A 22,063-nucleotide genomic window follows, 5' to 3' on the forward strand; every position below is an offset into this window, starting at 1 on the left:
GAATGAACGGATGGATCTTGCAAAGATCGACGGTCACTCAAAGCGGTCTCTTCGCCTGCCCAGGGTGAAGTTACTGCATAGTGACACGTGGTAGAAGCAGCGTGTTTTACACTGAACGAACGATGCACGCACATGAAAGTCAACTGAATTAAATGCTCTAGCTATTTGATCCAAACTACTAGAGCGGGGGGCTGGTAATGAGGGCAAATATGTCTCTGACCACAGCACGGCCAAGCAGTATTTGAACAACTCATGCCAAACTACCACCTTGGCCCCTCCGCAGGCCAACCTACCACCTCGACCCCTCCGCAGGCCGATCTGACACCTCGGCCTCTCCTCAAGCCAAACAGCCACCTTGGCTCCTACTCATGCCGACCTACCTCCTCGGCCCCTCCTGAGGCCGAGCAGCCACCTCAGCTCCTACTTATGTTGACCTGCCACCTCGGCCCCTCCTCTTGTTGAACTATCCAGTCACCTTGGCCTCTCCTCATGCCAAACTGTCACCTTGACTCGGCATCATCAGGCAGAGCTCTGAGAAACGTACACACATCCACTTCTACATTTAAGGAATTGACCCCTAATTATAGGAGCAAGATCAGGCCACTACACGTCACCAGAGGCATCCACCCCTCTCACGACTAGCACCTCTGAGTTAAGAGAAGAATATTCTTGAGAGATGCCCTGGAATCTGGAATATTCTGGAACCAGAGAGCCATTCCCCTTAAGGATTCCACACCTAGTAGGACTCTCCACGAACATTTTCTCTTTCTCTACTCCATCAACAACCTATAAATACCAAGTTAAGCCTCCATTATGGGGATCAATCACTTCTTGACTGAAAGCTCTCTTGAGTAAACTGTTGTGAAAAGATCTGACTTAGGCATCAGAGAGTCCCCTGTCAGGTCAGCTCGGCTCTCCCCTATCTTCTCTTTTGTGCATATCCATTGGAGCATCAGGAGCTGCAAGGAGGATCGGCTGGTCAATTTTTACCGCATCAGCCACAAATATGTATAAAGTTTCTTTGAAACTTTGCATGGTTAAGAATTGTTTGAGGTACCTTTATGGTTGTAGAAATGTGGAACTTGTACACCCACTCATTTAAAGCCTGATGACAATTAATGCCCAGACAAGACATAAACTAAAGATTAGTCTTAAGTTTCACCTTCAGCATTGCCATTAGAAAAATTAAAGATCATACGAATTTTCACTGAGGATCCACCTTTGGCATTGTCATCAGCAGAAAACCTCAGGCAAAGAAAAAGTACAAACTTAAGCCTGTCTTGTAAAGGCTCAAAAAGATAATGAGGTCTATCATTAAAATCCCAAAGAACCTTAGTAGAAATAAAGTGGGATAATATGGCCAAAAGTTTGAAACTCGATTGGCGGCTCCCTTCTTGGCAAGGACATCAACAACTCCATTTCCTTCTCTATAATAGTGGGTAATTTTTCATTGAACCATAGCTAAAAATGTGATGTAATGATTCTATTATTGTTTGAAAATCCATGGGATGGATTTATTAGGGATGCTAGAGATCATAGTTTTAGAATAGCTATTAATCCATAACCACTTGTAGTCCTTTTCCTTGGCATATTGAATACCAAAGAAAAAAGAACTAAACTCTGCATAAAAGTTTGTGTGAATACCAAATGGTTGGTTAAAATTACGATTGTGGCTATAATTTTTCTCATTGGACATGAAAGAACCATACAACCATCACTGGCAATAATTGAGGTACCTTCATGGTCATAAAAATGTGAAACCGCTACACCCACTCATTCAAACAACTGTCACTTCAAAAAAAAACTTCCACTCATGCCTTTGAAGCCTATTTTTTTCTTGTTTATTTTTCTGATATGTACAATCAGATTTTTTTTTGGTAGAATGTACAATCAGGCTTTCATTCCTTCCCAAGTGGATGACGGATTCCGTCTTTCATTTCCTAGTACAAATAGCAGATGAGGGAGCCCTTTTCCATTGATTGCCTGCTTTTGACTTCCTTAGAGGATAAGGCCAATGAATTGTATAATTTGACTATATATGGTAAAGTGGTTAAGCAACAAGTGGAGTAATTTGGTAAGTCTACCCCTATATATATATATATATACACCAAATGATATCTTATTTTCATTTGTCATAGAATAACAAGAAACTCTCCCTAGGTCATCCCCACTTTTACCTTACATTAGCCAATCTATATTTTTTTGACAATTTGTGTAGACTTTTACAAGCATCGACCTTTGGTTCGTCGCTCCAAAAAACCCTTGGTACAGTCCCCAAAGCTATAATTCTTGAGATTCCCAACAAAATCATGACATATAAAATCATTCATGTACCAATTAAGATTTTTCTCCAAGTAATTTAAGCTTTTAAATCCAACATTTCAATAATTATATTTATAATAGTCATTTCAATTGTTATAATTGTCCACAAGGGGTAAAGCATAGCTCGAGTTAGTTGCAACGGGTTTTTTTATTTTTCTTTAATTATTATTATTATTATATTATCATATATGGAACGTATAATATGCATTTTCTTATTGGGTTGACAACAATCATATAGTGAATAGTGAAGCAACAGAAGCTTAAAGAGATATAAGATTCATGGCATATCCCATGATGATGCATTTATATTAGAAGGTTGAACATAGATTTTATATTACTTGTGTTTCTTGCAAAAATGACCATAATTAATCTCGTTAGATATATAAATGGATAGTCAAAATTTTGGATTCAATTCAAATTCGTATCGATTAATTCGAATATGAATTTGAATAGCTTTTGACATTCGGATAATAATTAAATATTGTTGTATCCACTTCGATAATATCAATACCGATTCTAACTTAATAATTTTAGAATTATTTAAGAATTTGGACTATATATGTCTTATATATTGTATGTTCATTTATGTTCTCATTAAATTTCTTTTTTTTTTTGGTACAATGTTCTCGTTAATTAAAAAATTAAATGTTTACCAAAAACTCTCTCTCAACACCCTGGCGCACCATCCGAGGACCCAACCCCAAAGGCTCACGCAGCGAGTTGGCAACCATTATTTAAACTCAGCACTACAGAGACCTTAAAAAACTCGCAAATTAAAAACACTTCACCTCCTCGATCCCCTCTTTTTCCTAACGAACGCATGCCATCATCTTCTTCTTCTTCAAAATGGATAGCCTTGCCAATGGCCTAGAGAACAACACCGAACTCACTCTTAATCCTCTTGACCCTAAGGAGTTCAGGAGGTAAGGCCACATGATCATCGATTTCCTCGCCGACTACTACCGTGACATCCGGAGCCAAGTCGAACCTAGTTATCTCCAAAAAATATCTCCCAGACTCGGTCCCCAGTAACCCAGAACCAATCCAAACAATCCTCCAAATGTTTCTTCCAGGCATATCATTCCAGGCATCACACACGGCAAAGCCCTAACTTCTATGCTTACTTCCCTTCAAATGTTAGCGTTGCAGGTTTACTTGGCGATATGCTTACCACTGGATTCAATGTCATGGGATTCAATTGGTTGTCTTCACCAACAACGACAGAGCTCGAGAGTATAGTTATGGACTAGCTTGGGAAAATGCTTAAGCTCCCTAACTCCTTCCTCTTCTTTGGCAAGGGTGGAGGTGTGATACAAGGGAGTACTTGTGATGCCATCTTGTGCACACTCAGCCTCTAGACACCGCATATTGGATAAGATTGGTAGAGAGAATATAGGGAAGCTAGTGATTTACGGGTCGGATCAAACCCATTTTGCATTTTAAAAGGCGGCCTAGATTGCAGGTATCCACTCGAATAATTTTTGACCCATTGTTACCTCGAGGTCGACGGCATTTGGTTTATCGATGGATTCTTGCCGATCAACAATCCTCGCCAACCTTGAAGCCGAGCTCGTTCCACTTTTCCTATGTGCTACCGTAGGCACGACATCTTCAACTGCCGTGGATCCCGTTGGGCCGTTATGTGATGTAGCCAAAGAGTTCGGGATATGGGTCCATGTCGATGCGGCGTATGATAGAAAACATACTTGCAACGCATCACATGGAGATTAGATAAGCATGCAACAATGAATACAGTCAAGTTTTAGGCATACCTGAATTCATGGCTGAAGAATTACAACTCCTCAATGTCTTCTCGTATGCTCCTTATACAACACGATCAATGTTGGTCTGGTCTACCCTCTTCCCTTTTTGCTTTTGGTCATTAGCCTTACTTAATGGGTTAATGATAACTATATATAGGGGTGAGGGTAGGGACCAACCCTGTAAAAAAATTAAGATTTTCTCCCTATTAAGGAAATAATACCTTAGGTCCACACATAGTAATAAATATTTCATACCATTAAGGTGTGCTAATAGAATTCAATATCTCCATAGAGACCACTTACCAAACATATTGGATTCTTTCTGCTTATTCCATCTGTAGTCAACACCACTAAACCAGTTTTGGAAATAAATCTTTGACTATGCTAGCCCACCTAATTGGAAATCTTACAATCTCCCACTTGGGCAGCATATGTCACAAGTTTTAGATTTTAAAATTTATTTAAAATGACTCTCCGGTTTAGATAAACTGAATGTGGCTACAAACAAAATAGTGTTGAATGGAGTGCATCTTAAACCAAATACCTTGGTCCGAATGAGAATTACAAACACCCAACAGTATTAATCATCACATGTAAAGTGATATGAGACCAAACATGTCAAAGTGCTCATAACATCACCGATTTGGGTTGAACAGTATGAAAGTGTGGTATGGAAATAACATGCAATAGTGATCATCATGTCTATTTCCAAATTAGTCCTGGCTCAAAAACCAAATGAACCCTTTGAGACAGATACCGAAGGTCTCATTAACTACAAGAGTCTCCTAAACGCTTAAGCTTCAATCAAAGAAGCTCATTAGGACTAGGTCTGGATGTCCCTAAACACTAATACTAGACTTCAATCAAACGAGGCTTTGCTAGTGACTGAATGTGTGTGTATTGACTGGAACCTCAGATACCTAATGAGGTAAATACACCACATATAACCTCAATTTTTTATAGGAGGCAAATAAATAAGTGTATACATACAAACAAATGGCCATAATAAAAATGCATATATATTCTTGAGAACAATAATAATGCATCATATATATAAAATAAACTGAAAGTCAAATGCGAACATATTGAGCAAAACTCCCACTAATAAAATGCATCAAAAGAACTAACAAGTCCCATATTAGTGACATGCTCTTGAAAGACTTTTGGAGTCAAGCCCTTAGTAAGAGGATCTGCAATCATATTTTCTGTAGCAATCTGTTCCATTGTAATCTGTGACTCTTGAACTTTCTCTCTGACAAAAAAACACTTAATGTCAATGTGTTTAGAGCCTGAAGTACTTTTACTGTTATAAGAAAAATGAACCACATCGGAGTTGTCACAGAACATCCTCAATGGTTTAGATATAAAGTCAACAATCTGTAACCCTAAGATAAAATTCCTTAACCATAAAGCTTGAACAGTGACTTCATAACATGCCACATACTCTGTCTGCATAGTAGAAGATGCAGTGGGTGTCTGCTTGACACTCTTCCAAAATATAGCCTCACCTGCCATCACAAAAACAAATCCAGAAGTAGACTTGAGGTCATCTAGACATCCAGCAAAATTTACGTCAGTGTAACCGACTACATCAAGTGAATCGGTTCTTCTATAAGTAAGCATAAAATCCTTAGTGCCCTACAAATATCTCATGACTTTCTTAGCAGCTATCCAATATGCTTCACCAGGGTTGCTCAAATATCTCCCAAGTACACTAATAACATAGGCAATGTCAGGCCGTATACAAACTTGAGCATACATCAAACTACCAACAGCAGATGCATAAGGTATGTTCTTCGTCTAATTACTCTCCAATTCTGTCTGTGGACATTGAGACTTTCCAAATTTGTCCCCTTTCACAACTAGAGCCTTACTATGGGATCATGCCAACATATTAAATCTTTTAAGTACCCTCTCAATGTAACCTTTCTGAGACAAACCAAGAATGCCATAAGATCTATCACGATGAATCTCAATGCCCAAAACATAAGAGGCCTCACTAAGATCCTTCATATCAAAGTGACTTGATAATAATCGTTTTGTCTCATGCAAAAGATCAACATTATTGCTAGCAAGAAGTATATCATCAACATAAAGCACAAGGAAAATGAACTTACTCCCACTGATCTTCAGATAAATACACTGGTCCATAAGATTTTCTTTGAAATAACAAGAAGTGACAACTTCATCGAACTTAAGATACCACTGTCTAGATGCCTGTTTCAAACCATAAATAGATTTCTTGAATTTGCACACAAGGTGCTCTGTATCAGCTTGCTTAAAGCCAAGGGGTTGATGCATGTAAACATCCTCTTCAAGATCTCCATTTAGGAAAGCTGTTTTGACATCCATTTTGATGAAGTTCCAAATAAAAATGTGCTACTAAAGCCATGATGATTCTGAAAGAATCTTTTGTCAAGACTGGTGAGAATGTTTCCTTGTAATCTATGTCCTCTCTCTGATTGAATCCTTTTGCTACAAGTCTAGCATTGTAACGCTCAATTTCACCTTTAGAGTTCTGTTCGGTCTTGAAAATCCATTTACAACCAATCGGTCTACATCCTTTTGGTAATTCAACTAAATCCCAAACATCATTAATAGACATAGAATTCAATTCATCTTGTATAGCAACCATCCACATTGATGAACTGGGATCATTGGCAGCCTGGTCAAAACTGATCGGATCTGAATCCAAAGTAATATCAAATTCATGTTCTTGTAAATAAACAACATAGTCATTAGCTATGGCAAGCCTACGAGTTCTCTCTAATTTTCTCAAGGGAACATCAGCTGCAATATGGTCCTGAATCTCATCAACAGGGGGTGCAGGCTCAGCCACTATAGGTTACACAGATTCTTAAGTGGGGACATTCTCTTGTTCAATGTGAGGTTGTAATACAGTAGACGGCAGAATCACAGGCATAGGTACAAGAACACGTTCCTCCTCAAAGACAAAGTTACGTGGTTGAGCAGACTGAAAATCTAAATCATCCTAAAAAAAAACTGCCCGATTTGATTCCACTACTCTAGTAGAATATGTAGGACAATAGAATCTATATCCTCTTGATCTTTCAGAATAACCGATAAAATGACCACTAATGGTCCTGGGATCAAGCTTCCTCATCTAAGGATTGTAAGGTTTCACCTCTGCAGCACATCCCCATATATGAAAATGAGATAAATTTGGCTTCTTACCAGTCCACAATTCATAGGGAGTTCTAAGAATAGACTTGCTAGGCAGTAGGCACTTTATTCAAAATATATACTGCTATTTTCAAAGCATCACTCCATAAGAAATCAGGTAAAGTTGAATTACTTATCATACTTCTCACCATATCCATAAGGGTACGGTTTCGCCTTTCAACCACCCCATTCTGCCCAGGTGAACTAGGCATAGTGCACTGAGCGTCAATACCACATTCTTGTAAGAATCTGAAAAATGGTCCAGGGTTACGCCCAGTTTCATCATATCTACCATAAAACTCTCCACCTGGATCAGATCTTACACTTTTTATCTTCTTTTCCCTTTTAATTTCTACCTCTGCTTTAAAAACTTTGAAAGCATCTAAGGATTCAGATTTTTCTTGAATAAGGTAAATAAAACCAAAACGGGAAAAATCATCTATGAAAGTAATAAAATATCTGTATCCACTCATGGTAGTAGGAGTGAATGGACCACAAATATCAGTATGAATCAGCTCCAATGCTTCATCCTTTCTGGTTGCACCCTTCTTTTTAGCTCTAGTGTGTTTCCCCTTAATGCAATCAATACAAATTCCAAAATCTGAAAAATCCAATTGAGGAAGTATACCATCCTTAATCAATCATTCTATCCTCTGTTTAGAAATATTTCCTAAACATTTATGTCATAACATAGAAGAATTTTCATCCAATCTAGTACGTTTAGGATTTGTAACCACATAATTTACAACAGAATAAGTGTTGGCATATTTGGAAGAACTAAAATCTAAATCAAATTTATAAAGACCATCACATAACAAGGCAGATCCAACCATAAGAGAACCAGAATAGAGAGTAAGTTTCCTATTGCCAATATTAAAAGTGTAACAACAACTGTCAAGTTTAGATACCGAAATAAGTTTTCGTCTAAACGATGGTACATAAACCACATCATTCAAATCCAAAACAAAACCAGTGGATAAAAGCAATCTAACTACTCCTATGAATTCAACTTTGGTCTTCTCTCCCTCACTTGGTTTCCTCTTGCTTCTTAATTCTTACAAACAATTAATGATATGAATAGTTGCTCCAGTATCAATCCACCATGAATCAAGGGAAACATCTACTAAATTTGATTCAAGACACACTAGAGCTAAAGATGTACCTTTCTTTTCAAGCCATTTCTTATAGCCATAGCAATCTATCTTCATATGTCCGTCCTTTTTTACAAAAGAAACACTTTCCCTTAAAAGCCTTGGTCTTTTGTTTTAGATGCTGATCGGTTTTCTGTTCTATTTTTCCTAATTTTTCTTGCTTGTTGTCTTTCCAATTTTTCTTGAATTTCTTCTTACCCCCATTATTGAAAACAAAATAAGCTGAATTAAAATTTTCCTTCTTCTTTCTTTCCTCTTCCTGTACCAATATAGAAGTCCTGTTCTCAAGATTTCACTCCAATTTTTGTGCATTATAGGAGGTCTTAAGAGTATCAAACGATGATGGAAGTGATTGCATTATTTGCCACACAAGGAAAGAATCAGATATCTTCACTTCCATCTCGCCCAGTGTGGCAGCATAATTGGTCATTTTCATAATGTGATCACGTACTCCACTTGTGCCATCATATCGAGTGGATGAGAACCACTCCAAATATGCTCCCTTCTTAGCCTTGTCAAATCTGGTAAACTTTGTATTAACGGCTGCAAGGAAATCCTTAACATTTTCTTTCGAAGGCACACTCTTCTTAATGGTCTTGTCCATAGTATACTTCATAACAATCAGACACAATCTGTTGGACTCCTCCCACTTTTCATAAAGTTCTTTTGTAGTAGTATCACTCTCAGTTGTGGGTTCGGGAGGCTTATCAGTTCTCAGGGCATAATCGAGTCTCATGATTGCAAGAGACACAGTAAGAGAGTCTATCCACTCCTCAAAATTGGAACATTCAGGACTTTGATGGAAGACAATTGGGAAGTCATAGCTGACAATAATAATTACCAAAATTTTACCAAAACATACAATATGCAATAACTAAAAGCATATCAACATCCCAATAATATAATGAAAACTGACTAATTAGGGCCTATTAATTAGATTTATCCCAGTACCAATTTTAAAAACTGTATGAAAAATTACACCATATTGTAGGTTCCGTCACCTGTGGTGGCAAGACAAAAACCTCCAACATAGTGAAGCTAAAAAATGTCACCTTCACACCATCAAGCAAAATCGACCAAACGAAGACTCACCTGTGGTGGCAAGAGCACATCGTTCGTCATATAGCTTTCTTGACTGCAATCCATCTTGATGGTCTATAGTGATTCTGCATCTTCAGGAATTAGCCCACTAAGTGGAAGTCTAATCTCTAAAATTATGAAAACTCTATAGACCTGAATTGCTATTGTATGCCCATTATATTTTTTTTAAGAATTTTCCATCAAAGAATTGCTGAATAATAATATGGAAAACAAAAGCACAGAAAATTTTAACTGTCGACATCCATAAGTGTTCTATTGTGACAATTAGAAGCACCATAAGGTATAAAATCAAAATAAATAAAATTTTAATGTGAAGGTAAAAGCACTCAAAAAATCGTCTTCATAATGAACCCATTCTGGTTGCCACATAGATGGAGATCAAAACCCCATTGGGTAATCTGACATAAGATATAAATAAAATTTTTTTTAAGTCAATTCATGCACTTTATTATTGATACGATACCGATCCAAGCAATCCGATCCAATTTTATTCTCAAGATCGACAAGCAAAGTGTGGTGAGTTCAATTGTATATATATTTATTATTTATTTATAATAAATATACAACTGGATCCATATAATGAAAAGAAGCCCATTATTATTAAAATTTCAACTTAAAACAGTTTCTCTTTATGCCACGTATGTGTACAATTGGAATACTTTTGCTCCTTTTAAATATATTTAAATATGTATAAAAAAAAGCATAATAGTAAACCTGCAACTAAATTAGAATATTTAAATATATTTTGTTTTCATCTTCCCCAAAAGCATAATAATAGACCTGCAACTAAAATGCCCTCAGCCGTCTATGGCTACCAAAAGAAATAAGAAAAAAAAATATATATATATATATATATATATTTATACATATATAAACAAAAAGAACCCAGACTGCCACCAACATCGACGAGTCTGGTCGGCAAATGTGTGGGGTTAGTCGAATGAATTCATGGCTTACAACCAACGTGTTCATAGGCACAGCCAAAAAGAAAACATGTAAATTGTTTTTTTTTTTTTTTTTTAATTGAAAACGCTACTGATTGTGGCCAAAGAAGATTCTACCAACCACAGTAACCTAGGCACAGGAAGACTAGACACCAATATTTGATCATGGTGCATAGCCGACTCCCAATCGGGATCAAAAGATCAAACCATTAAAGATGTGTTTAATCGATTAATTATTCAGACACTAAAATTAAAAGAAAATTGCAACCCATCATCTCTATGAGCCGCTCTGATACCATTGATAGAAAATATACTTGCAATGCATTACATGGAGATCAGATAAGCATGCAACAATGAATACAATCAAGTTTTAGGCATACCTGAATCCATAGCTGAAGAATTACAACTCCTCAATGTCTTCTCGTATGCTCCTTGTACAACACGATCAATGTTGGTCTGGTCTACCCTCTTCCCCTTTTGTTTTAGGTCATTAGCCTCACTTAATGGGTCAATGATAACTATATATGGGGGTGAGGGTAAGGACCAATCCTGTAAATAAATTAGGATTTCCTCCTCATTAAGGAAACAATACCTTAGGTCCACACATAGTAATAAATATTTCATACCATTAAGGTGTGCTAATAGAATCCAATATCTCCATAGAGATCACTTACCAATAATATTGGATTCTTTCTGCTTACTCCATCTCTAGTCAACACCACTAAACCAATTTTGGAAACAAATCTTTGACTATGCCAGCCCACCTAATTGGAAATCTTATAGCAAATGCCGGAAGTGCATGTATATGCCCTGAGTTCCGGCATTTCATCGACGGTGTGGAGAATGCAGACTCATTTAGCCTTAATGCGCATAAGTGGTTCTTCAGTGCACTTGATTGCTGTTGTCTTTGGGTTAAGGACCCTAGTGCCCTTATAAGGCCCTCTCCACCAGTCCTGAGTTCTTGAGGAGCAAAGCTACGAAGACCAATAAGGTCATTGACTATAAAGATTGGCAGATAGCTCTAAGCCGGCGGTTTAGGGCCATGAAGCTATGGCTTTACTACGTAGCTATGGTGTGCCAACCTTAGGAACTTCCTATGGAGCCACATAAATATGGCTAAGCATTTTGAAGGGCTTGTGGGGATGGACAAGAGGTTTGAGATTGTTTTCCCTAGGACTTTTTCTATGGTGTGTTTTCGTCTCCTATTGCCACCGGCCATGAGGGTACATGCAAATGGTGAGCAATTGAAAGATGAGGAACATGCAAATGAATTGAATCGGAGGTTCCTTGAGTCGATGAACTCGTCTAGTTGGATCTTCATGAGTCATGGTGTGGTTGGGGAGGTGTACATGATCCGGTTCGCCATGGTTGCAACCCTAACGGAGGAGAGGCATGTGAACATGGCTTGGAAGGTGGTGCAAGAGCATGTAGACGTTGTTCTCAGTATGTATTAGGGGTAGTTAAAAGTTCAAACCTGTCTTAGATGTATACATTATGAAATAATAAATGCTTGTGAATTCTCGATCTCTCTTTCTCTCACCTTTCTTTTTTTTTGTTTGTTTTTCTTCGGATGGGGAGGATAAACTTCTTTGCGATTTTTAAATTTGTTCAGTCACTGTATTGGATATCAGTCTCTCTCCATGTGTGGTGTGAGGAACAGTAGTGATCAAAATAAATGATAAGAAACTGATATGATCCTCAAGGCTTTACGTATCCATGGCTTCTTTTTAATCATTTCTTGCGATGGATATGATAAGCAGAGTCCAGGCCCCTTCCTTGTGGGTAATTAATCACCCCCACCTCATCTCACATCATCCATGGGTGTGGGGATTAGAGTCCGGATCAGCCCCACATACTGTAGTAAACCGATATGGTGTGAGATGGGGTGGGGTGATTCCCAGATAATCAGCTCCACATATGTAGTTAGCCAAGCTACAACCAGCAACCTCCTTTTAATTTTTTTGATTTTTTAATAATGGCAGAAAATAGTCGCTCAACCTGGCGAAGATCTGTGTCCAATCTCCACCATGAGAGAGATTCTCTGCACGGCCAGTAGAAGAGGATGAAGCCACCCAGTCTGCAAAAGCTCCGGAATCCGAAGGCAACCTCCTTGTAGTAGCCACAACTGCGGATTCTGATAAGCACTCGAAATCCGATTTTGATGGGCTCTTTGTATTTTACTTTCTTCAAAAAGAAAAGTTGAAAAGGAGTGAAAATTCTGCAACCTTTTGTGATCATCTATGCAATAACTCGATTTGTCTTTCAAGAGATAATCCAGAACTTCCATTTTATTAAGGACACGTAGTCAGAGGGACTGTTTGGATGAGTAGGCCCAAGCGAGTACGAGTAGGGGGGTCGCAGATCAAGGAGGGGCCCGATCGAACTGCTCTTAAAGGGGGGTCCCATTTTATAAATTTATATTTCGTAGTTATCTAGCTACCTCTATTCATGGTAGTACCCTAGTACTGCTCATGTTAAAGAGGAAAAGATCTCGTAAAGCTAGCGAAGGGGAGAATACCTCTTCTATTGACTAGTTGTCTGGTTAGCCAACCGGTAAGAAATGGTCTTACTCTAACAGCCCAAACAAACCAGTCAACAGAGAAGAAATTCAGAAAATGTAAAAACCAGTCTAAAAATAAGGTCAGATTAGATTGAAAAAATCAGAAATTGACAAGATGAAACCCTAATTTCAGATTTTTTTTTTTTAAGAAATTATGTTTTGGTAGAAATGAATTAAACGAACCTGAATCAGAAGAGGTATTACGAAATTTCTTACTGTCTGGATCTGATCTCTTACTGTCTTTTTGTGTCTGCTCAAAAGTTGGAATCATATACTATGAAATTGCAAGAAAGAATGGAGGGAACCCTAACAAGTGAAAGAACAGAGCTTGGTGAGCTCTAAACTTTGGGTTCCCTTAAGTTACGAGAATCGAGAGAGGGAGAGAGATGTTGCAGTCTGTAGAAGATAAGATTGTTTGGTAGGAGTTCAGTTCATGGTTTTAAGTATCGATCTTGTACCGATCGTATCAGCTGTATCGGTTGTATCAAGTTGGTATCGACTAAGATGGATCCCCAATCCTTGACTGCTTCTGATAGATTATCCGTATCGTTTCAGAGGTAAAATAGTAAAAAATTAATATTTAAAAAGAAAAAAGCAAGATAAAACCGACCAATCCAATCCGATTCAATCCAAATCTGTATCGACAGATACCGATACCATCCCTTAAATCCATGGTTCAGATCTAGCAATGGTTGACCTTCAACGGGGAGGATGAAGGTTGTCCAGTAGAGGCAAGTGAAGAGTTAAAATGGGTTAACATAACAAAACCTTCCGCAGTCGTTGGATTAAAACTGTACATGTGTCACGCATAGGGAAAGAATTGGACAAAATCGAATTGGATGATCAAGAATTGGAGACGAGCTGTTTTTGGTGAGCATTTGGTCTAGTCTAAAAACAAAAACAAAATCCTCCACAATTGTGCTATTTCCCTTGATTTTAACAGAAATATCTTGCCAACCTTCCTCTTATTTCCCTTCCACATAGTTTTATATATCATTTGTTTTATTTTATATCTATTTCTCCAGCCCTAGGTTTTTGATGCATCCCCTCTTTGATTGGATATTTATCCCACGCCCTGGGGTTTTGTTGTACACCTCTTTTTTGGTTGGATGTTTCTCCCGCCCCACCCCCTTTCGTTTTGTTGTTTCCCCACTCTTGGATGGTTTGATCCCCTCCCCATGTCTAGGTTTTAGTTCCTCTTTTGTGATTTTGTCTGGTTAAGGCTTTGTTGGAACCTTGGTTAGTTTTTCTAGTTTTGTGCTGTCTACTTCTCTTTCTTTTTTTTCTTTTTATTTTTTTTATTATTTTTTTATTTTTTTAATTTTTTTTATTTAATATATGTTTATTCATTGAGAGAGAGAGCAAATTTCAACAACACAGAGAGAGATATGGACCCATATCCCCAACTCTTTAGGTACATCACAAAATTGCTCGAATGGATTCACAGCAGTTGAAGGTGTGGTGCCTACCGTGGCACATAGGAAAAATGGGACGACCTCGGCATCTAGGTCGGAAAGAACTGCTGATTGGAGGGAATCCGGCGTTAGCACTAACAACGTCAACCTTCAGGTAGTAATGGGTCGGAAATTATTCGGGTGGATACTTGCAATCTGGGCCGTCTTTAAAAATGCGCAATGGGTCTGATCCAACCCATAACCACTAGCTTCCCAATATTCTCTCTACCAATCTTATGTAGCATGCGGTGTCTAAAGGCTATGAGTACGCACAAGATGGTATCACAAGTAGATCCTTGGAATACACTACCACCACTGCCGGAGAAGGGGAAGCACTTAGGCTGTGAATGTGCGCAAGCACAAGTGCCCATCTCTTTTTCCTTTCCTTAGAAAGGTCTCCTATGACCACCCTCCCATCCTATCCCTTTCATTGGTTGAGCCGCTAGTTCTAGGCGAGCTACTGGCTCACCTAACTTCTTCCCATAATATATTGTAGGAAAAATAATTGTGCCCAGTAGCATGGCCCACACCAATGTCTACTTGTCTACCTCTTTCCTCCTCCTATGGAAAGATATCCTTGCCCTTTGGGGGAGGAGAAAGATAGACACAGGGAGAAGGATAGGAAAAAGAGGGATAATTTAGGTATTTATAAGTACATGGGAGAAGTAGAGGTCGAAGTTTACCTTTTTGGAAAAATTAGATGTGAAAAATTTAAGTAGAAAAGTTTAAATAAATATAAGGTAAGTATAAGGGATGAATAGAAATTTTTCGTAAGACAAATTAATTTTATCAAAAGGATAGATATTTTTTGAAATGTCACATTCCTTTATTGGATTTTTCAACATAAAATGAAAAAGCATAGGACTCTATGTTCTGTTTAAACAGAAACTTTCACACTAATGGACAAAACACAAACTGTTGGTATTGATCAACAACATGCAACAAGGGAGATAAAATTACAATTGTGACTATGATATTTTTCATGCCCACCAAAAACACCATCATTGGCCATAAATATGAATAAAGTTGTTTTGAAACTTTGTATGCATAATTAAGAATTATTTGAAGCACTTTCATGGTAGTAGAAATGTGAAACCTGTACACCCACTCATTCAAAGCCTTGTCACGCTCTTAAACAACAATAGGATCAATATAATATATTCTACTATGGAAGAGAAAATTGCATTGCCACCACCTGAACTTTGGTCCTTAATGCCACGCTCTAGACTTTTCGAAACACTAAATATACCCCCTGAAAATTCAAAAAATTACAAACCAATCCCTGCCGTTAGCTGACCGTGTTAAGTGATAGAACCTCTATTATTTTTTTACAAAATGCTCAAAACACCCCTGACTATTGTGAGAGGACAATATTACCCTCCTTTTCCCTTCTTCTAAACTCACACTCTCTCACCCATATGACTAATAGATACCCAAACGGAGAAGACAAACCTACAACTATCGTGAGCACCTCTCCCCTCCGACGTGCGATCGTGACCACCTCTCCCATTCGGCGATCTGTTCGGCCAAGGTATTTCAATGGAAAAAAAGGTATATAAAATATGCAGTTTCAATGTCTTTCTTGATGAACAGTTCATCGTCATCATCTATCGTTATGCAAATTTGATGGGATTAGACTTCGTCACACGCTTTTTGAGACGGAACGATCCTGCTGTCGTCAGACCCCTGGAATTCTTCAAGAAAAAATAATTTAAAAATCTTTTAGAAAATGATATAAGGACCAAATTTTGCTTTGAGGAAAGGGAAAATTGAACTAAGTAGCCAAAATAATGAGATTAAAAGATCACACGAACTTATGAGAATCTCAACGCATTTTTTCGGGAATTCTCAATTTGAAGGAGTTGCAGGTCTCCTACAACATTTACATTCGGGATGGAGAGAGAGAGACTATATTTATTTTGTTATTTTGATTACTATTATTATTGTATGATTTATATCAGTAGATGATTACAGGCTTTGCTTCTTACGGACCCTTGAAAAAAGGTGGGAGGTGGGGATCAAAAGGTTACATGATAATAAGAAAATTTGATTCTCCGGATGAAAAAAATAAAAAATAAAAAATTTATGGTTTTTCTTCGAGGACGGAAGCTAAACCGGTGACAATTTTGCCGCCTCCACGGGAACTCTTCGGTTTGATTGCCGACGGCTTCCAGTCCGACACCAAAACTTTAATTTTGTCTTCGTCATTGCAGGTACCGCTAGAAAAGAATAGTCCTTGCCTGATTCTGTCACCGACGACGATGAGGTCTTTTCCCCAAAAATCAGCTCAAATTCGTCGGGGAAATTCTTTGTTGTATTCACAGTTGGCTTTTTCTACATTTCTGTCTCAGTTTTTTCTTCTGTTGGTTTGCCTACTGGTGTTCTAGTGTGAAGAGAGAGCCATAATGCTCTCATATACTCGGCTTTCCTCCACGGCAGGAAATGCATCCCCTTCTTGTCTCCCGATCGCATGCCAGTGAGTTTAGAAGAAGGGAAAGGGAGGGTAATGTTGTCCTCTCACAATAGTCGGGGGTGTTTTGGGTATTTTGTAAAAAAAACTAACAGAGGTTTTATCACTTAACACGGTTGGCTAACGACAGGGACTGATTTGAAAATTTTTGAATTTTCAGGGGATGTCTTTGGTATTTCGAAAAGTCCAAGGGGTGGCAATGCGATTTTCTCAAAAAATTATGGTTGTGACTATAATTTTTCTCACCGGATATGAAGGAATCATATAAATATCATTGGTCAAAAATATGTATAAAGTTGATTTGAAACTTTGCATGGTTAGGAATTGTTTGAGGTACCTTCATGGTTGTAGAAATGTGGAACTTGTACATTCTCTTATTTAAAGCCTGATGACAAGATTAATGCCTAGATAAGACATAAATTAAAGATTAATCTTAGGTTTCACCTTTAGCACTGCCATCAGTAAAACTAAAGATTGCATAATTTTGCATTAAGGATCCACCTTTGGCATTGCCATTAGCAGAAACCTCAGGCAAAGACAAAGTACAAAATTAAGCCTGTCTTGTAAAGGCTCAAAGCAATAGTGAACTTTATCATTAAAATCCCAAAGAACCTCAGTAGAATTAAAGTGGGAGAATATGGCCAAAAGTTTGAAACTTGATTGACGACTCCCTTCTTGGCAAGACATCAACAACTTCATTCCCTTCTCTATAACAATAGGTAATTTTCCATTGAATCAAAGCTAAAAATGTGATGTAATAATTCTATTATTGTTTGAAAATCCACGTGATGGATTTATTAGTGAAGCTGAAGGTCATAGCTTTAGAATCACTTTCAATCCATAACCACTTGTAGTCTTTTTTCCTTTGGCATATTGAATACCAAAGAAATAAGCATTGAATTCTGTATAACAGTTTGTGTGAATGCCAAATAGCCAATTAAAATTACAGTTGTGACTATAATTTTTCTCATCAGACATGAAAAAACCATATAACCATCACTGACAATAACTATGGATAAAGTTGTTTGAAACTTTGCATGGTTAAGTATTATTTGAGGTACCTTTATGGTCATGGAAATGTGGAACCTCTACACCCACTCACTCAAACAACTGCCACTTCAATAAGATCTTATTTTCAATAGGAATTTACTATCACTCCCCTACGCTTGGCTTATATTTACTAAAACTTTCCTACCTTTTATTTTTTACTGATACTCCCATGTTTTTTTATTTTACATTTCTTTCTCCCCTGCTTTTTTTAAATACCTAGATTATCCTTCCTTTTCACTTGTAACCTATTACATTTTTTTCAAATTGATTTTTTCAAAATGTGGTTTGAACCAAACCACTAACAAGTTTTATTTCATCCAATCATCAAGGATATTGTAAATTCAAAAAAGAATAATTTTCTATCCGAACTATATCTATATTGGTATCATATGTTCCAATCGGGTACCACATGTTTTTTAATTTTTTTTTAATCCTTAGATTGGCTGATACCGATACCAATCTAATTAATACCAATAAAAAAATAGACTGCTAAATTAGTGAAGATGGATGAGAAAAAACTAATAATAATAATAATAATAAATAAATAAAATAGATAAATAAATAAACAACATCCCTTATGATTGGATGAGAAGAAATTAAAAAAATAATATCATTAAGGACACATCAACTATGTCAATATCCTTGATGATTGGATGAGGCAAAACTTGTAAGTGGTTTGGTTCAAACCATATTTTAAACCAATCAATTTGAAAAAAGTATAATAGGTTATAAGTGAAAAGAAAGGGTAATCTGGGTATTTAAGAAAAATAAGGAAGAAAAAGATGTAAAAATAAAAAAGCAGGGGAGTATCAGTAAAAAAGTAAAATATAGGGGAGTTTTAGTAAATATAGGCCAAGTGTAGGGGAGTGATAGTAAATTCCCCTATTTTCAATGGATAGAGAGACCTATACAAGGTACAATTTCGCGTGTGAAGTTTTATGAAAATTTTTCAAGTAATGGTATCTCACACTCACATCTATATGTTTCCTATTGTTGAATGATTGGTACCTCACACTCACATCTATAGTCATTACAGATTATTTAGACTTGGCATATTTTGTAGGAAGCACTCACGCTTTTCTAATTAATACTTATTTGTTTATTTAACTAATTACCCATTAATGTTATTAAACTGTAATAAATGTTTACCAAAAAACTCTCTCTCTCTCTCCACACCCTGGCGCCCCATCCCAACCCGAAAGGCCCACACAGCCAGTTGGCGACCTCTATTTAAACTCAGCAGAGACCTTTAAAAACTCACAAACTAAAAACACTTCTCCTCCTCCATCTCCTCTCTTTCCTAACGAACCCATACCCATCATCTTTCTTCTTTTCCAAAATGGATAGCCATGCCGACGCCCTAGAAAACAACACTGAACTCACTGTTAACCCTCTTGACCTTGAAGAGTTCAGGAGGCAAGGCCACATGATCATCGATTTCCTCGCCGACTACTACTTTAACATCGAGAAGTACCCCGTCCGGAGCCAAGTCGAACCAGGTTATCTCCAAAAACGTCTTCCAGACTCGGCCCCCAATAACCCAGAACCAATCCAAACAATCCTCCAAGATGTAGAGAATCATATCATTCCAGGCATCACACACTGGCAAAGCCCTAACTTCTTTGCTTACTTCCCTTCAAATGTTAGCGTTGCAGGTTTTGTTGGCGAAATGCTTACCTCTGGATTCAATGTCGTGGGATTCAATTGGTTGTCATCACCGGCAGCGACAGAGCTCGAGAGTATAGTTATGGACTGGCTTGGGAAAATGCTTAAGCTCCCTAACTCCTTCCTCTCCTCTCGCAATGGTGGAGGTGTGATACAAGGGAGTACTTGTGATGCCATCTTGTGCACACTCATAGCCTCCAGACACCGCATGTTGGATAAGATTGGTAGAGAGAATATAGGGAAGCTAGTGGTTTACGGGTCGGATCAGACCCATTCCGCATTTCAAAAGGCGGCCCAGATTGCAGGTATCCACTCGAACAATTTCCGACCCATTGCTACCTCGAGGTCGACGGCATTTGGTCTATCGCCGAATTCCCTCCGATCAGCATTTCTCGCCGACCTTGAAGCCGGGCTCGTTCCATTTTTCCTATGTGCCACAGTAGGCACCACATCTTCAACAGCCGTGGATCCGGTCGGGCCATTATGTGATGTAGCAAAAGAGTTCGGGATATGGGTCCATATCGATGCGGCATACGCCGGAAGTGCATGTATATGCCCGGAATTCCGGCACTTCATCGACGGCGTGGAGAATGCAGACTCATTTAGTCTTAATGCGCATAAGTGGTTCTTCACTGCACTTGATTGCTGTTGTCTTTGGGTTAGGGACCATAATGCCCTTATTAAGGCCCTGTCCACAAATCCTGAGTACTTGAGGAACAAAGCTACGGAGACTAATAAGGTCATTGACTATAAAGATTGGCAGATAGCACTAAGCCGCCGGTTGGCAGATAGCACTAAGCCGCCGGTTTAGGGCCATGAAGCTGTGGCTTGTACTACGTAGCTATGGCGTGACTAACCTTAGAAACTTCCTAAGGAGCCACGTAAAGATGGCTAAGCATTTTGAAGGGCTTGTGGGGATGGACAAGAGGTTTGAGATTGTTGTCCCTAGGAATTTCTCTATGGTGTGTTTTCGACTCCTACTGCCGTCGGTCAGGAGTGTACATGCAAATGGCGAGCAATTGAATGATGAGGAACGTGCAAATGAGTTGAATCGGAGGTTCCTTGAGTCGATGAACTCGTCTGGTCAACTCTACATGAGCCATGGTGTGGTTGGCGGAGTGTACATGATCCGGTTCGCCGTGGGTGCAACCCTAACGGAGGAGAGGCATGTGAACATGGCTTGGAAGTTGGTGCAAGACCATGCAGACGTTGTTCTCAATATGTATTAAGGTGGGTGATTAAGGTGTGTCGCATGTTGGAGTTTAGTTTTGAAAACGTGAATTCTATAGCTCCATAAAAATTACTATTTTGATTTTTCTCTTATTTTCAACTTTCCATGCAAAATTGCGTATTGTCCATCTACCCTAAAAATTAAAATAAAAACCCTTCGTGTTGTCATCTCCCTATTTCATGGTTTCTTTTTTCTCCCCTTTTCTTTAATAGGGGTTGTTGAAACCTGTCTTAGATTTTTACGCTTATGAGATAATAAATGTTCTCTCTCTCTCTCTCGTTTGGTGTCAGGAGTAGGCCTCAGGAGAAATGGCACCGAGTAATGGAAAAACATATAAATCTTCACATCGAAAAAAATGAGTTGCGGATCAAGTCCTTGTATCAGAATTTGGGTTCCTATTCTTGTACAACATCCTATAGAGGATATTGATCTTTAAGAGGTGGACGTCTGTAACTGTTGGCAACAAATTTTTCTTAATCTCTCACGATACTCTGACTGTATTAATTTTTCCCAGGTGTGCCAGAATCCTTCTTGATCGAATTCAATGTAATCTGATTTCGATCAAACGAATGGAGTCCCCTCTTGCCCCGATCATTCCAAGGACTTTGATTAAGATAAGATCAAGCTCAAAAAAGACAAATCAAGGAAATTGAGAGAGAAACAATCTATTTCTCGAGACAAGTTATGGTAAACAAAGCACAAGAGTCCACAAAACAAGAAACTTGTGAAGAATTACACCAAGGAGCAAGTAAGAGTCCTAAATTGAGTCTAAAACTATGAAAGCAATAAAATTGATAAGGAATTGCATTGTTGATGATTTGTTGATGAGTTTTTGTTGTTAATGTCCCTTCTTCTTCTATTAATTGAAGCCCTTTTTTATAGCCTAATTTCACAACTTGGACAGTTACAACTACCCTCGCTTGAAATTGTACAAGTGTCATTCCCCTCAAACTAATAAGAACTCTACCCTTAGTTTGTTTTGTGCGTCAATCAGTAAGACCCTATTCGGCCAGCCTAATCGGTCAGTAACACTATCAGCATGCTCGATCAGCCTAATTAGTCAATCTGACTGTATTTGGTCTGTCTGCTCGATCAACTTGATGGTAATTCTAACCGATCAACTCCTTGATACAAAATAATCATTTTTCAGTCAACCTGATTACCAATCA

The 22,063-nt window shown here is 38.1% G+C and overlaps 1 protein-coding gene and 2 pseudogenes across 1 annotated transcript; all 3 read left to right on the forward strand.

The window, feature by feature from the left end:
* The first annotated feature begins 2,955 nt into the window (after positions 1–2,955).
* Positions 2,956–3,777, forward strand: LOC122060554 (annotated as a pseudogene).
* A 6,665-nt stretch (positions 3,778–10,442) lies between these two features.
* Positions 10,443–11,918, forward strand: LOC122060683 (annotated as a pseudogene).
* A 7,419-nt stretch (positions 11,919–19,337) lies between these two features.
* On the forward strand, positions 19,338–20,892 carry LOC122060463 (tyrosine decarboxylase-like). The gene is made up of 2 exons (XM_042623550.1): positions 19,338–20,443; positions 20,475–20,892. The coding sequence occupies exons 1-2, from the start codon at positions 19,338–19,340 to the stop codon at positions 20,890–20,892; spliced, it is 1,524 nt and encodes a 507-aa protein (XP_042479484.1).
* The last annotated feature ends 1,171 nt before the right edge of the window (positions 20,893–22,063 follow it).

Source organism: Macadamia integrifolia, chromosome 14 (assembly GCF_013358625.1).
Source record: "Macadamia integrifolia cultivar HAES 741 chromosome 14, SCU_Mint_v3, whole genome shotgun sequence".
In the NCBI taxonomy this organism is placed as follows: domain Eukaryota; kingdom Viridiplantae; phylum Streptophyta; class Magnoliopsida; order Proteales; family Proteaceae; genus Macadamia; species Macadamia integrifolia.